Source organism: Brassica oleracea, chromosome C8, assembly GCF_000695525.1.
Source record: "Brassica oleracea var. oleracea cultivar TO1000 chromosome C8, BOL, whole genome shotgun sequence".
In the NCBI taxonomy this organism is placed as follows: Eukaryota; Viridiplantae; Streptophyta; class Magnoliopsida; order Brassicales; family Brassicaceae; genus Brassica; species Brassica oleracea.
In genome coordinates, this window is record NC_027755.1 from 32,582,779 (window position 1) to 32,598,463 (window position 15,685).

General features: G+C 36.4%; 3 protein-coding genes across 5 annotated transcripts; 2 read left to right on the top strand and 1 right to left on the bottom strand.

The window, feature by feature from the left end:
- The first annotated feature begins 505 nt into the window (after nt 1-505).
- Nucleotides 506-2,963, top strand: LOC106310678 (spindle and kinetochore-associated protein 1 homolog). 2 transcript variants are annotated; one of them, XR_001263845.1, is made up of 10 exons: nt 506-673; nt 753-877; nt 961-1,073; nt 1,159-1,246; nt 1,333-1,400; nt 1,472-1,577; nt 1,664-1,693; nt 1,815-1,928; nt 2,053-2,202; nt 2,729-2,963. XR_001263845.1 is itself a non-coding variant. In XM_013747906.1 (9 exons), exons 1-9 carry the CDS (start codon nt 577-579, stop codon nt 2,128-2,130), a joined length of 819 nt encoding a protein of 272 aa, XP_013603360.1. In that variant the 5' UTR covers nt 506-576; the 3' UTR covers nt 2,131-2,427. The 2 variants fall into 2 exon arrangements, 1 of the variants encoding a protein (XP_013603360.1); XM_013747906.1 differs by lacking the exon at nt 2,729-2,963 and having other exon boundaries at nt 2,053-2,427.
- A 435-nt stretch (nt 2,964-3,398) lies between these two features.
- LOC106311041 lies at nt 3,399-5,095 on the bottom strand. 2 transcript variants are annotated; one of them, XM_013748272.1, is made up of 6 exons: nt 4,965-5,095; nt 4,696-4,872; nt 4,523-4,597; nt 4,235-4,375; nt 3,583-3,926; nt 3,399-3,460 (listed from the first exon to the last, which is right to left on the bottom strand). In XM_013748272.1, the coding sequence occupies exons 2-5, from the start codon at nt 4,870-4,872 to the stop codon at nt 3,612-3,614; spliced, it is 708 nt and encodes a 235-aa protein (XP_013603726.1). In that variant the 5' UTR covers nt 4,965-5,095; the 3' UTR covers nt 3,399-3,460; nt 3,583-3,611. The 2 variants fall into 2 exon arrangements, with proteins under 2 accessions (XP_013603726.1, XP_013603725.1); XM_013748271.1 differs by lacking the exon at nt 3,399-3,460 and having other exon boundaries at nt 3,582-3,926.
- A 4,310-nt stretch (nt 5,096-9,405) lies between these two features.
- Nucleotides 9,406-11,227, top strand: LOC106307144 (IRK-interacting protein). Its single transcript, XM_013744018.1, has one exon. The coding sequence runs from the start codon at nt 9,609-9,611 to the stop codon at nt 11,019-11,021; it is 1,413 nt and encodes a 470-aa protein (XP_013599472.1). The 5' UTR covers nt 9,406-9,608; the 3' UTR covers nt 11,022-11,227.
- The last annotated feature ends 4,458 nt before the right edge of the window (nt 11,228-15,685 follow it).

Consider the following 15,685-nt stretch of genomic DNA (forward strand, 5'->3'; position numbering starts at 1 on the left):
AGTGGTAAAAGTATACACTTCGACAAAATGTGTTTATTAAAATTCCATTGGTTAAAAGTTACGAAAATATATAGTTAACTACAAAAATAATGTATTATTAATCAAAATTTTAATATATTTTTAATATATGTGAAAATTCTAAAACTTGTATCTCTTTGAAATAGATGAAATATATTTTTCATTAAGGCGTTTGTTTGTTTGTTTCCTGGAATTTTGTGTCTATTTTTGTGAGCGAAAAGATGTGAGTTAACATAAATCCTCCAAATCCTCCGAGTTAAAATATGGGATATATTTACTCTATTATTCATATATCACACATCTTTATCGTATTCATCTTGATTCATCATTTATCTCCTACATTTACCATTTACCATTTACATCCCAAAAATATGGATAGCAACTACTTGAGTGTCAGGCCCATTTAATTGTAATGGCCCATAAGCCCATTAAACGTTCCCGCCTGAAAAGAAATCTGGAATTTCCAATTTCAAAAACCTAAAAGCAACACAAAAGGGGGGGATTAAAGATAGTCTGTGTGGGTTTGTTGGAGACTTGAGAGAGATTTCAACCTGAAGAATGGAGGGAAAGCAAGCTGGATCTTCTCTAGATTCGTTGATTTCTTCCTTCAACAAACGAGTCTCCGAGTTGCAGGAACTCGTCATCGCCCGGAACAGTGAGTCGCGTTTTCTCATCAGCTCGAACACTCTAAAAAAATCAATTCGACTGACCTAATTTTTGATTCTCTTCCGCAGTGTATCCGGCGAGCAGTGTTCCGGATTTAACGGCGATCGACACGGCGTTGAGCTCGATGGAGCTTCAGGTGCAGTCCATCAAGGATCGGCTTCGTGAAGAGACCGAAGCTATTCCAAAAGCCAAGGTACAGTCTCGATTACTTTAACTTCCGAAATTGGATTCTAGAAGCGGCCATTAGATGTGTAATCGATTAGGTGTTGATTGTAGAAACTTATTGAGGCATCGCTGAAACAACAAGAGAAGCTGCAGAGGATGTCCGTTTACGCGCCGTCACACTTTCCTGATAAGACTACAATGTTGAATTCTGATATAAACAGATGGTATATGCACATATATTGATTGAGTAGTCCTTTTTTTACTTCATTATGGTTTTTATACTAAGATTAGTGGGTTACTTACTACAAGTTTGCTCCAAGAAAATGTCAAGAAGCATGAACAGAGTTCTGCTCTTAGGTCTTTGAAATCTGAGGAGGATGCACCTGTTCTACCCAAGGTAGGACTTGCATATACTGTGTTCTTCTCCTAAGACACGTTATGGTCATGATTATATGGCTAAATCTTTTTGGGTTTCGTTTACAGGAGAAGAAAGGTCGTGGGTCTCCTCCGCTTTGGCACATAACTGTTGATGAGCTCGATTCCCTCTCGTCGTAAGTATATTTTTTTTTTCCTCTCCATGTGTGCATATTGTTCTGAGATGTTTCTCGAAAATGTGGAAAAGATACATGAGAGGTAGGCTCACCCTAGAGAAAGTGAATGCGGCTATCAATGACATGGTTTCATACGCTGAAGCAAATGCTCATCTTATTTCAGCTCCAAAACAAAAGGTATTTATTATTCACGTACGTCCTGCTCTGTTTATGTGTGTTTCGGAATTGATTACTGACTTATTTGTTTGTTACTTTTGTGGAAGCTTGCTGAAAACCTCTGGGAGAAAGCACTGGTAAGCTATATTTCCTCTAAAGAATGTCACGAAAAGCTATTTTATGGATTCTTATGCTTATTGCTGAATATCTTGTTGAGATGAGGTAAGTAACTGATTATCTTGAAACTCTTGTCTGTAGAAACTGCGAGACATTGTAACATCCGGTGCACTGAAGGGAAAACACTTCTTTCTTGAAACTGACATGAAGGGGCCAATGTTGAAGCTAGACAACACAGGCAAAGCAATACTTACAGTAAGTATCATTTTCTGCTTCTTTGATTTCAAACAACAGACAGAATTTTTATGTCACCAGGAGCCGGAGTTGGACAACAACACTTCAAATACAAAATAATTGTCGTCTTTCTTGTATTTAACAGGTTCTTAGACACCTTGGTCGTGTTAGTGAGACTCGCATTGGTCAAAACCGCGTCATCATTCTTATGAAGCCTAATTAGAGAAGAAACCAACTTTTCTCAAGTTTATGTAGCCACATCAATTTATTGCTTATCTGAAGCCTCCTTTAGAAGGTATGCTTATTCGTTAAACGCATTAAGCCTTAATCTTTTAGACTGTTCTGCTAGGCCCACATAGGCCCAGAACCAACTAAATAGTGGTGTGTAATATGGACGATGACTTTGCCCGGCACCAGAACCAACCTCTTTTCGGTTCGTTCAAAATCCCAGCCTAATTTTGCCTGCCCCTAAAAGTTTCTCATATTTGCACAAAAGTAGCAAAACTCGATTTCCGTTAGTTTGCTGTTTTTTTCAAACTCCAAGCATTTGCGGAAATTATTTTATTAGTATATTTGGTTCAAGTTCCAGTGTACAAATGGCCTGTCCCATTCAAATCTACAGAGTAGAAAAACTCGGTTTCGTTTTCATGTACTTTACTTAAAAAAAATATACATAAACCTCCAGGGATCGTAAATGTTCGACTTGTCTATATAACTATGGTAAAACGTTCGAGCACAAAATAGACCACCGAGTTCATTTGAACAAAAAACAAAATTAGGTTCATTCGACTATGTTAAATCATTATTATTCATATGTACAGAGAACGAGCAAATACAAAGAGGAAGTAAGAAATGGAATGGAGAATGTGGTCCAGAGAAGCAGGAGAGCAAGGACTATATATGCCTCAGAAACATTCACAAATACACGTTTATTGATAATATGTCTGTCACAATCGTTTTGTCTTCTTTTTCATAACAACCAATAATTTGTTCGTGCAGAGACACGAAAAACATTATGCATAAAGACAACTCTAAATATCAGACCCTCTTATCGCATGGATACTCTTTTTCACATTTATTACCAACTAATTCATATCATATCATATAATTATATAATTTATGTTACAAGAACAGATGATCATAAATTCTCTTGTACAGCCACGTTTTAGACTATATAGAGTTCTCCACCACCATGCAGACGAATCATTTTTACTCGGACAAGAAAGATATGGTCTGTCCTACTCCTACGTAGTTAATGATTCAAGTTTTTTTTTGTCAGTGATTCAAGTTTTTAATCCTCTCGATATTTGAGATTTTACTAACCCTCAGTAAATAATAAATATATGCCGCCTGAATAATGTGTGAACTGAAAATGCAATCATGAAATGAAAGTAAGTAAATCACCACCTTTTATATTTTTATAAATGGACTATACAAAAATATGATTTATATTTAAATTGTTTGAACATAGATAGCATAGAATTTTCTCCATTTAAGCGGTACACAGACCAGATAAAACCAGAAGAGTCTCCTTTTTTTCTTTTTTCCTTCTCCTATATATTTTAAATTTCATTTTAAAAAAACTAAACTTTGATTCGTTACAGATAATTAGATGCTACTGGTATTTTAAGAAAACATAATTTGACTAAATTGTTACGTTACGTGTATTCACTACCTTATTACTTGGACCAAACACATACGGCCCTAATAGAGCGGAGCTCGTTGCGGCGGCGTATTCTTCCTTCGGTTAAAAAAGTTCGCCGGAGCTTCCGTGTTAGCCGAGGATACCGCCGTGGTGACTCTTCGGCAAGTCGTAGTCAAGCTGCTTCTCTTCTTGCGAACGATTTCAGTTGCAGCGGTGCAAGCAAGCGCCTGACACAAAAACATGTCTACTCCTCCGTCACCGTCTGACCCGGAAGGTTCAAGAGTGGATGTGGTCACATCTTCGGTTAAGTTAAGAAAGTTGCAGACGCGGAGAAACCCTGAGAGTCCTCTTTGTCTCATTATGACGTCACTGATCTATAAAAAGCAAAACAAAAGGACAAATTCTTTTTCTGTAAAAAATGATCGTACACGCGTGTGATTAATGGTGCATGGTCGAAAAATAATACTAACAAACAGATATCGATTCAGAGATTAAGACATAAATAAATCAAAAACGTTTCTTTTTATACTTTCAGAGATAATTAAATGTTTGAAGAAAAGAACATCGACCATAAAAGTATTAAAATCAAATTGGGTATTTGATGAAATTTGAAATATTAAAAAAAATATAGTTAAGGAAAACATATGTTAATTTTAATTAGAAGAAGAAGCAGATTCATTACCTTGCAGGAGAGAGAGCAGAAGAGGTAAGGAGATTGGAGAGACCGGTCACAGGTGCTGCAAAAGTTGCCGGAACCACGAAACTGTCGAGGGTGAGGCCGTTCATTGATGAACACAACTTTCGAACTGTTCACTATGTATGGCTTTAATCATCATCATCATCATCATCAACGCATACACACAAAAGATGAAGAAACGCGTATTGATTAAAAAGAAAGCAGCTGCATGAGCATTAATGGATTAAAAGAGTTTTTAATTACAGATTTTGAAAAACAGACCAACAAACAAACCTGAATTAAAGAGCAGTCCATTAGCTTCGAGCCATCCTCTACCCTCAAAACATCGTTATACATATATCTTCTTATCTGCAAAAGATTCCCAGCAACAACACAAAGTTTAAGACTTTGTTTTTGTTTTCAAAGAAAGAAAAAAAGTGAAATTTTGTTTTTTTTTTAAATGAGACCCGAAGAAGACGATGAGAGGTATGTGGAGGGAGACAGTGAGGGCAGATGCTAAGACAACAGTCGATGCACAAAATGTTCTTCTCGTTCTTCTTTTCTTCTTCATGGTCCAAACAAGCGTTGAAAAACTTCTCCTTTAGCAAAACCTCAAGCCATGCAGGGAACTCTCTAGTCTCCATCTGCAAAATTGGAGCAGGACCCATGTTTCAATTTCGGGTTTTTAAGCCAAGAAAATGAAAAAATTATCTAAGAACAAAAGAATCGAACTCACCACGACTGTATTTTTTTTTAAATCTCTAGTCTTCTGTAATATGGGAGGTTTTATATAGGGGAAAGGATAAGTAGAGGTGAAGGTCAGGCGAATTTGAGCTCTCAGTGGTGAAACTGACTCACCATTCCCAGAGAGAGAGAGAGCGGCGCCTGGAGAGAGTGACCAGTAGCTTAAATTAAATGAGTCATCTTGTCCTTTCTGTCGAGTCTTTCGTTAGAACGTGTTTTTGTTAGTTTTTGTTGTTTCTTATTGTTTTATTGTATCATTAGAGAATTAATCATACTTATCAATCATCGATGAAACCCCAATGGCTCCCACCGTAGGTGAGTAAAACATGGAATAAAAACATAGCAAAGTATCGTATAATATAATATAATATTACAGGTAGAAAGATTATTTTCTCGTATAAATTTTACTGCCGTATCTGTTTTTAATTTAGTGATCAAATAACCACAGGAAAACTTTATGGTTTTAAAATATTCTCAGTCTGTTTAGTCTCTGAGGATTAATGTTAGTTAAGTTTTTTTGTTTGTATCCAAATCATGTTGATATAAGACCATCTTTATCCTAGGTACCCATTAAGGGTCTTTTAATTGTTTTTTAATAGTATTTAAGTGAAAAAGTTGATTAAAAGATTTAGTTAAGAAACTTGAGAATTTTATGTCTCCATTGCAAATCTCTTCTTCCTAAAGTTTGAAAATACAATACTGAAACCATAGACATTGGTGACATGACAAAGCAAGTAGAGAAAACAATAATCAGTTCAAAAGTAGTTGCTTGTGTAAAGATTTTTGAGAAAATCAGACTTTTCTTGGTCCTTGCTTCCGGTCTAGAGAAAACAACCACCGATGATGTGGTGACGCTGCTTTGCGTGATCAACTATGTCAGTCAGCTCTTCCATTCCCTTGAATAGAAGAAGATCAATCACCTGCAGAAGAAGCAAGCAACACTATCATCAGGAACACTACAGATTGCATTGTAAAAGCTCTTGCTCTACTGAACGATTCCTCCAGAAACACCGCTTCTTTACGCTCATCACTGCTTCCTCTCCAGAAACCACTCCTCTCTCGCCACTACAAGAAACCTGATCGTTGATGAAGATTACAGCAAAGCAATACACATATGTACATAAAGATCAAATAGCAAACATCTTTCTTAAATTTAAGCTAAAGAAAACTGTAAAATTTTAAACTTTAAGATCAAGAAGATTCATTCAAATCAACCTCTATGAAAAACTATACCACAAATCTTTCTTTACATTCTACAAAAGAATCTCAAGTTCCATCACCAAACACACAGACAAGAAAAAATGAAAAGGAACTGTACCACAAGGAAGAGCTAAAATGTTAGAACTGAACTGTAATATCGGTGGTGGTTGTATTCGAAGCCCCACACAAAGAGTTTCCACAATGGCACTCCAACGCTCTTAGCAGCAGCATCAATCATAGTCATCTCCACCCCAGCTCTTACCTAAACATCCATTAAACAACATTCTCTTCATCAAATACATTCACAAAAATACAAAGAAAGTTATATGCTTTTAAGCATAAAACGAACTAAAAGTTTCAGACTTTACAGATGCAAATCGATGACCAGGGAGAATCCCTTCGATCTCTTGAAGAACGTGACCTAGTTTCATCTCCAGTAGCTCTCTGAGAAGCTCGCAGGCTTCCCGGGCTTTAACCATTGCCGTAATCTGATCCTCCGCCGTCACCGAGGGTAGAATCGGAGCTTCTCCCCAGCCGACGCATCCGCCGCTGTTGAGCTCGATTCGAATCGCGACGTTTCCGATGGAGAGAGAAAGAGAGGTTTCGAGAGAGAGAGAGAAAAAACCAAAGACCACCGAAGACACGCTTCTCCTTTCATCCCCTGCCTACACCTGTCCACAAAAAACCGTATCTAGTTTAGCCAAAATAAGCGACGCCTCTTCTTAATATTAGTGTTTTTGATTTAATTTTAATTCATTATTAACAAAGATACCCTCTAAATACCACCGATAATGATGCTCTAAGTATTTTGTAGCTATTTCATTTTTTGGCTCTATCAGCTTAATAGTGCAAAAGTACAAGTCTCTCACCCCAACGTTCTACTTTTCGTTTTTTCAATGGCAATTCGTAAAACGGTAAAAGCATTGGCATCCAACAAACATAAATCTATATTATATAATACTTTAGTACTTATTGTTGAGTATTAGAAAGAGCAAATTCCAAGAAATAAGACACCTCTCTTGTCACACAACTGTAGACTCATCTCAGAAACCAGTGCGAAGTTGATCGATGGGCGGCTTTTATTAGTTGTTTGCTTTATACTACTCAAAATTAAATATCTATACACTCTCTAGGTCACCTATATTATAAGTTAATACGATAACTAAAATACATCTTAATACGATAAGTAAAATACATCTCAACTTAAATTGTTCGTTTAGTTGAAAAGGAGATTTAAATTTAAAATTTTGAAGTAGGAAAAGTGTATGCATGTGTATATATATATATATATATATAGAGAGAGAGAGAACAGATGGGACAGGGAGGTGGATCAGAAATTTGGTACGGATGGGAGCAGCAGCCTCATGCAGAAGAGGACGTCCTTTGCTTCTGATCTGATCTGTTCTGATCCGGTTCGATTCGATTAGATCCAGCTGTCCCCTTTTATCGTTAAAGGCTTGAAGCTTTTTTTTCTAGTTACCGAACAAGGGTAGCCTAGTCATTTGCCTTTATCTACATGGGCTTGGGCTGTTTACACTTCCGTTGGGCTCGTTCTATCGATTATTACGTTCTGATCTGGGGTTCTTGTATAGTCGATGTTGTTGACTTAGTCACATGGCGTCGTTGCATGCTGAACGAACTTTTATTCAACGATCGAAATCGTTGGTAACTTTAAGTATATAGTCAAATGAGAACAAGGGACAGTGACACACGACCTACGAGTTTGTCTTCATTATGTGATTTCATGTCCCACAAGTAATAAATGGATATCTATAAATGTACATGACATTATGGATTTTACGCATAATGCGGTGATGAATGCGGACCGGTTTAAAAACCATATAAAATAAATGTCAGCTTAACTTTTAACCATGTCAAATATAAAATCATAGCTCAAAAGAAATAGTCTCTTAAATATATATCAAATGAAACTACAATTCAATGCTGAATCGCCCATGTTTTTTTTCAAATACATTACACGAATTTGTATTCATGTGGGTAGTACATCATATTTATACCAGCATAATCATCACCTGGTTCCATACTTAGATATTGAATTTCAAGGGATGTGTTTTTTCGAAAACATTAACAATCGTATCACAAAATGTTTATGCAATGAAACATCACAAAATGTTTATGTAATGAAACATGACTAGCATTCATATTTTCCTGATGGGGGAAAATTTAACTGGTGAGACATATGCGGTATATATTCACAATGGTTTTCTTTCTAGCGGCATATGTGATAAAGATAAAGTCTGTGTTCTGGTTATGATTAAGACACATAAAAGATAATACCGCGAATGTTACTAACATAATCATAAACAATTAGCACTAACAAATGTTTGCTAAAAGCATCACAAAGACGTGAAGAAAAGGTAAAGACAAAGCGAGAATCTGGGAGAAGAGTTATATGTCTTTGTAAAGGTGTCTTCAAAGTTATGATTAGTCTTGGTGGTCACTAAATCAAAGTTTTATACCAGCAAAGGCTTCGGCTTTATAATAATTTGTATAAAGGGATCAATAACAACACTTCTTCAACCCGAGGAAAACACGCTTACGAGTATATTTCTTTATAGCACAAAAAATTAAGTAATTAAGAAAGGTTGGGAGCTTAACGTAGAGAGTGGATAGCACACTTAATTTTCGTGCCGTTCACATCAAAGTGTTGACAGTTAACGTAAACGTAAGGTTATACCATTTCTGAAATTGTGTTCTTTTTTGAACAACAATCTCAAATTGTTTAGCTATTGTATAAATGTAATTTTCTTGTAACAAAATGTTAATTAATATACCATGTACAATCCAATATACAGATTACAATATTTATTTTTGATTTCAAATGTTACTACAAAATAAAATTAATTCCATTATATATATATATATATATATATATATTTGGACAATTCTCTCAAATAACTCTTTTTAAATTTTTGTCACAAAAATAACCCTAAAAAAAGGAAAATAATATTTAATATTTAGAAAACTAGATAAATGTTATTATAAAGGTATACATTAAAGTAAAACCCATTTTAATTTAAAATAAAAATCAAGAAATACATTGAAAATGGTTTCTATAGCAATATAAAATTCCAGTTATAGCAAATGTTCTTATGTCCACACAAAAAAAGAAGAAGCAAATGTTCACTTGTTACCGTTAACTAATCATTAAAATAAAATAAAAAGTCAGCGGAATTAGAGATGAGCTTAAAAGAAAAGTAGAAACAAAAATGTAAAAATAAAATAAAAAAAATACAGAGGAAAGGGAAAGGAGGCATTGAGCATTCCTTTCTTCCAATGCATCCAAAGCACCGCACCACCCCTACTAATCCCTCAAAGCACAAACCTTAAGAAGATCCTTAACTTGCTTTTCAATTTCTCCTTTTGAGAAAAGGATAAAGCTTTACTTTCTTCTTCATCGTCTTGCATCTCAGCGATGCGCGAAGTGGAAACATCGTCATCTCCTCCTCCACAATTCTCCGCCATGTTTCAGAAGCTAGCCATGGCCGTCAAAGCCAAGACCTACGAGTTCTTCACCGAAGACGGCGAAAGCATCAATCCCGAGGGTGGTGGCTTCTCCCTCCTCGACTCCACCGAAGACTTCATCCCCGATCAGAAAGTCGTCGTTCTCAAACCCGACTCCCCTCCGGCTAACGGTTCCAAGACCAAGACTTTACTCAAACCCAAGCCTCCCCAGATCAGGAGACTCGATACCCAGATGGGATTGAGCTTGATCTCCTCCCTTTTCGCCACCGTCTCCTCCTTCGAAGCTTCGTATCTTCAGCTCCAAGCCGCCCACGCGCCTTTCGTCGAGGAGAGCGTCAAGGCTGCTGACAGAGCTCTGGTCTCTAACCTCCAGAAACTCTCCGATCTCAAGCAGTTCTATCGAAACCATCGCCAAAGTTTGGATCTTGAGACCGATTCTTTAGCGATTGGGTCTCCCTTGGAATCTAGGGTTCAGGAGAATCAGAGCAAGCTTAGAGCTTTGGGGACGGTTTCTAACCGTTTACAAGGCGAGATGGACGGTAAGGATCTACGGGTTTGGAGTCTGAGGAACAAGCTGAGCGAGATTCAGAAGTCTAACTCGAAGCTGTCGAAGAGACTGTCTGAATCGGACGGTGGCGTTGTGTTGTCTGTTAGGGTTTACGAGTCTATGTTGGGTGATGCGTTTAAGGATGTGAAGAGGTTCACTAGGGTTTTGATTGAGCTGATGGAGAAGGCGGGGTGGGATTTGGATTTGGCTGCTAGTTATGTTCACCCTGAGGTGGAGTTTGCTAAGAAGGGGCATAACAGGTATGCGTTGTTGTCTTACGTTTGCTTGGGGATGTTTCGTGGTTTCGATGGAGAAGGTTTTGATCTTGATGGCGGAGAAGATTCTTCTTCTTCGTTGAGGGAGTTGATGCAGCATGTGTCTAGCAACCCCATGGAGCTTCTTGAGAGAGATAAAGAGTGTGCGTTCTCTAGGTTTTGTGATAAGAAGTATCACGAGCTTATTCACCCCAACATGGAGTCTTCGATATTCAGCAATATGGATCGAAACGAAGCTGTGTTGAGTTCTTGGAGATCTTTGAGTACTTTTCACGAGTCTTTTGTCGCGATGGCTAGCTCGGTTTGGACCCTTCATAAGTTAGCATTGTCGTTTGATCCTGCGGTTGAGATATTCCAAGTAGAAAGTGGAGTTGATTTTTCGATTGTTTTTATGGAGAATGTCTTGAGAAGGAGACAAGATAAGAACTTGTGGATGAATCCTACACGAGCCAAAGTGGGATTCACGGTTGTTCCTGGGTTTAAAGTTGGCTGCACGGTGATCCAGTCTCAAGTTTACCTTACCGGCTTCAAATGTAAATGAAAGAGACTGATGGTTTACTTTACTTACTCCTGTGATTAACTGTCTTCTTTAAGTCTTGGTTTGAGTTCTTGCTTTCGTTTAAAGTGTATAGAAAGCTGTGGTTACTAAGTTTGGATTGCAACAAAAAAAAAACTACATTGTTTCTCTTAATCTTTAGTAAGTTGTAAGTTGTAACAGAGTGATTATCAAAGTGTTAGTTCTACCAATGTGTTTCAGTTTTGATCATCAGCTTGTAACATTTATCTGTTTCTGTGATAGCACTGCGTGTCGTTTTTTCTCACTCGACGCTCATATGTATTCATGGGCTTATTTAAAAGCCCATGTTTGGTCTTATAGTTTATTAAATCTAGGCTGTTAGTCATATCATGTAGCTACTATTCAACTTAAATAGTTTATGGGCTTTATCAGGCCTGTTTATCCCCACGTTGATGGGAAAGTTGTGCACGTGTAAATGTCCACGTGGCATCAGACAAAACACTCGTTGGTCGTATATTCAAAATAAATTTGGTCGGCATGGCGGATTTGACCAAGCTGTACAATACGGTACGACGTCATTTTACGTAATATACAACGAACGACACCAAACAACGATGATTATTGTATTTTTGTATACACGATCGTCGATTATTTTTTCAGGTAGTCAATCTTCTTTCCTTTTCTTATGTTCTCTCTCTAGAAACTTTTACATAGGAGAAGTTGAAGAGAAAAAACCTTACACCGATGTCTTTCCGGCGACTCTCTGCCAGGGCCGTGTCTGAATATTGTGGACCCTTAAGCATAAATTTTTTTTTGGCCCATAAATTATTAATTTCAAGAAAAATGTTTAAAATTCTATAGTTGTGTTTGAACCCGCGACCCTAGAGTAATAAAGGCCACGGTTACCAACTGTGCTATAAGCGACTCATGCTACAAAATTGGACCCTAAAATTATTACTTTGATTTTTGTCTCCAAGTTGATGCTTGACCAGCCTATAGCCAGGCACGGCTCTGCTCTCTGCCCGTGGTTGGGCTACTCTTTCGGCGTCGCACCTTCTTCTTCGGTGGTCGACCGGTCTTTGGCTCTGACGACTCACCAGCAACTCCGATGTTATCGTCAGGTTTTGGCACCGCGTCACACTCACACGCTCCTTTCGTTGTTGACGGTGGCTCTCTTCCGGGTTCTTTCCGTATTATGTTTACTCTCCTCTTCTTCGTGCTTCTTCTGATTCATCAACTTTCGGCTTCGATTGAATCGACAACGGCGATGTTGATTGGATCTCTTTGTTTTGAAGCGGAGAGAGACTGGGTTTAGTCTCAAGGTGTCCTTTGGCTCTTCGTTATTGAAGACTAAGGCGTTGTATAAAGTTGTGTTCTCATCTCCGGTTCTCGTCATCATCGGCGGTTATTTTCCTTCGAACGAGTTCTTGTTCCGGTGTGGTTCCGGTGACTAGATCCTCTGGCAGTGACGCTCCAATCGATGAAGTTCGGTGGATGCTCGGTTCTAGGGCACATGTCCATCTACGCTAACAAAAAAACGGGTGGATGTTGTTGTTTCTAGTTGAGCCTTCCTAGAGTCTTTGTTTAAATAATATTTACAGGTGACAAAAAAAACAAATTTCTTCTTCGTTGACTATCGATTAGTGAGATCAATCTCCAATTATTGTTGTAGAAATAGGACCGAGGAAAAAATAAATTAATTTACCGAGGATTAAGGAACCTACTAGCGTTTTCGAGCAAAAGATTATACTATTTGCTTAATGTGACGGCAATTTAGCTTTAAAACCATGATTATTAGGGGTTCTTAGAGTGAAATTCTTAGCAGAATATAAGAACCCATATCTTAACTTTTAACTAAAAAAGTTAAGAACCGGCTCTTAAAATTCTTATTTAAAAACCGGTTCTTAGCTTTTTTAGTTAAAAGTTAAGAGACGGATTCTTATATTCCGCTAAGAATTCTACCCTAATAACCCCAACAATGATGCTCTTAACGACGTCTTTAATAATCAGACGGTTTTCAAATAAACCTTTAGTCGACCTTCGAGGCTTCGAAAAGAGCTCATGGACACGTCACGTGCGATTATCCGTACAGATATAGACAAAATATTAGCAGCTACGTGCATGCTTTAATACTATTTTACAATATCTCTAATCGAAATTTCACCTTTACCACCCACTCATTCATCTGTACGGGGTCTCAACAGTCAGCAGCACCCTACTTGTATATGAATTTATCATTGTAATATTGGAGTAGGAATTTATATAAGACAAAGTCCCGTGCCGTAGTCATCAAATCATATACTATAATCTTTACTGTAATCTAATGAAGCCAGTGGTTCTAAACTTCTAGTAATAAGTAACTTCGTATATTCTTGTTAGTTCAATGGTCTTCACCTACTTTATCATGTGGAATGCGCATTAACTACATTGTCAGCATTATTTAGATAACAAGTAGTACTATACTATATTACAAGAATATTGAATTCCATGTTTTTTTGGTAACTGAATTCCAAGAATACTGAATTCCATGTTTCAAAATACACTCGTATCATTAAAACAAAACTTCGCCTAGTTTCTGAATTTATCAAATGCAATACGAATTAGGACCCAAAAACATGCAGGTATAATAAGGTTCATCTATTTCTAATATATTTTATTTTGTTAAATATGCAGGAAAGTTTACTAACTATTTTGATATAAAACGACAAACGATGATGTGTGTTTGAAGAGTCACCACTATTAGATAACTTGTATACCTAAAGTAGGTAATGAACTGAACCTCACAGATAAATCAGTATTGATTATCTATGAAATTCTTATGAACTATATAACTCAAACGAAACCTAATTATGTGACGAGCGTTTAAATATTAAAATCATCGATATATGTGTGTTTTGAGCTGACTTCATTTTTTTTTTGTCAACTCCTATTGGTATATTGGTGTTTTTATCGAAAAAACTCCTTTTGGTGTTTTCTTTATCCATTTCAAAGTTCAAATTGGTATATCATAGCATTCTCAGTCGGAGGAAACGCCAAATTAAACTCTATCTATCTATATATCTTGTTGTCAACAAACTGAATAATCTATTTTGACATCAATTATATGTTTTTGTAAGATTATAAAACGTTAAACATTTCTCATTGGCACAGTGGTTAAAGCTTTGTTGGTTTAGTCAAAAGAAAAAGGTTATAAAACGTTATGTGACTTTCTATGGATGTCTCTGTCTTTATTTCGTTAGAGTTTCGATTTGAATTTTCCTTATCAGGAAAAATATAAGAGAATGTTGAAACTTAAAGCCTTGTTTGAAAATCATAGCATTATGTTGTTGGGTACTTCGAGGAAGCTCACAGTTGTCAAATACTGGGTCTCGTATAAACTATGCGAGATAAGTACATAAATACAATAATGGAAGATTTTTCTTTGTTGATCTATTATTAGTTCAACTAGGGGCATTGCATCCGCGCAAGCGCGGAGTTATGGACAGAGTTCTTGTTTCATCTCAATACTTGCTAGGGTTATTGTAGTTGTGAATTTTGGGTTTTGAGTTGTTTTTCAAGTTTTTTAATTGTTATAGGATTAGAGTTGTGATGATGAACTGTGTATGCATTGTTCTCTACTTATGAAGGACTAAATTGTGTTAATAATGTAATTGATATAGTTCGTGGTGTTGTTTGCTATGTCACTGGGACTTATTGTTTGTTTGTCTTTTTAATTTGTTTCTTGTACTGTTGAGAGTACATAAATTATATTAAAGTTGTTGAGAATACCTTTTGTTTCTAGATATTTTTTTCTCCAGTTTAGTTGTGTAAGTTATGTGTAAGTAATAATTTTTATTATCCTTATTATTCTTATTATGTTTGTTATATGTTTTTATTTTATTTTTAAACTTGTTGCTCTTACCGGACCTTTAAAACAAATACATAAAGACTTGTAGAAATACTATAAAATGAGTGACAGTTCTGAGTATTTGAGCCTTAATGAGTTTTAAACGAATTTATGCATTTCTCATAAGAAGACAATAGCATTGGCATGTTGATATTGGGCATGTAAGCTATTTTTATAAGACAAGAGTAGGGAGCAGGTGGAGATGTTGTTGCTGCATTTGTGTCTGTCAGGATTGTCTCTTGTATCTCCTCATGTAGATGTGTTTGTTTATCTTCTATTTGACGGGTAATATGTAAACAAAAATCATTAGCAATATTTATCAGAGTTCGTAATTTACTTTGTTTTTTTGTTTAGGTAATTTTACTGATTTTGGTTGTCGTCTTCGTCTTCTTCGTTGCGAAAGTAAGTTTGTAAATTGTTAAATATTTGGCCGTGTAGTTTGTATTTGTTTAGCTGACTCGATGTATGTGTCGTTGAGTTTTAGTTGAAGTGATTTGATTGGTATATTTGTTTTGAAGTTAACTTCTAAGATTAGACAAAAAAGAGAGGTAATCATTAATGATTCGTCTTTTTTGGAATTCTAGTTTTTGGTGTTTTGATTGTTTGGGTTGTTGTGGTTTCTTTTAAGGTGTAAAATTAGTTTAATAAGTAAGGGAGATAAATAAACGACCACATAATAGGAAATATTTTTGATTATTAATGCTAGCACAATATAAATAATAATATAAAGAGAATTGTGTGTTGATTGTTTCTTACGGATCAATGAGGAGACGAATAAGGACTCGAGTTGTTTCTTTGGTAA

What these genes read in the sequence shown, in the direction of transcription:
- LOC106310678 (XM_013747906.1), top strand. Translation starts at nt 577, where the DNA reads ATGGAGGGAAAGCAAGCTGGATCTTCTCTAGATTCGTTGATTTCTTCC. An exon ending in AATTCTGATATAAACAGATG is followed by an intron (nt 1,074 to 1,158) that starts GTATATGCACAT and finishes ACTTACTACAAG; the next exon opens with TTTGCTCCAAGAAAATGTCA. An exon ending in ACCTCTGGGAGAAAGCACTG is followed by an intron (nt 1,694 to 1,814) that starts GTAAGCTATATT and finishes TCTTGTCTGTAG; the next exon opens with AAACTGCGAGACATTGTAAC.
- LOC106311041 (XM_013748272.1), bottom strand. Translation starts at nt 4,872, where the DNA reads ATGGAGACTAGAGAGTTCCCTGCATGGCTTGAGGTTTTGCTAAAGGAG. An exon ending in CCTCTCATCGTCTTCTTCGG is followed by an intron (nt 4,598 to 4,695) that starts GTCTCATTTAAA and finishes AATCTTTTGCAG; the next exon opens with ATAAGAAGATATATGTATAA. An exon ending in TCTGCTCTCTCTCCTGCAAG is followed by an intron (nt 3,927 to 4,234) that starts GTAATGAATCTG and finishes TGCTTTTTATAG; the next exon opens with ATCAGTGACGTCATAATGAG.
- LOC106307144 (XM_013744018.1), top strand. Translation starts at nt 9,609, where the DNA reads ATGCGCGAAGTGGAAACATCGTCATCTCCTCCTCCACAATTCTCCGCC.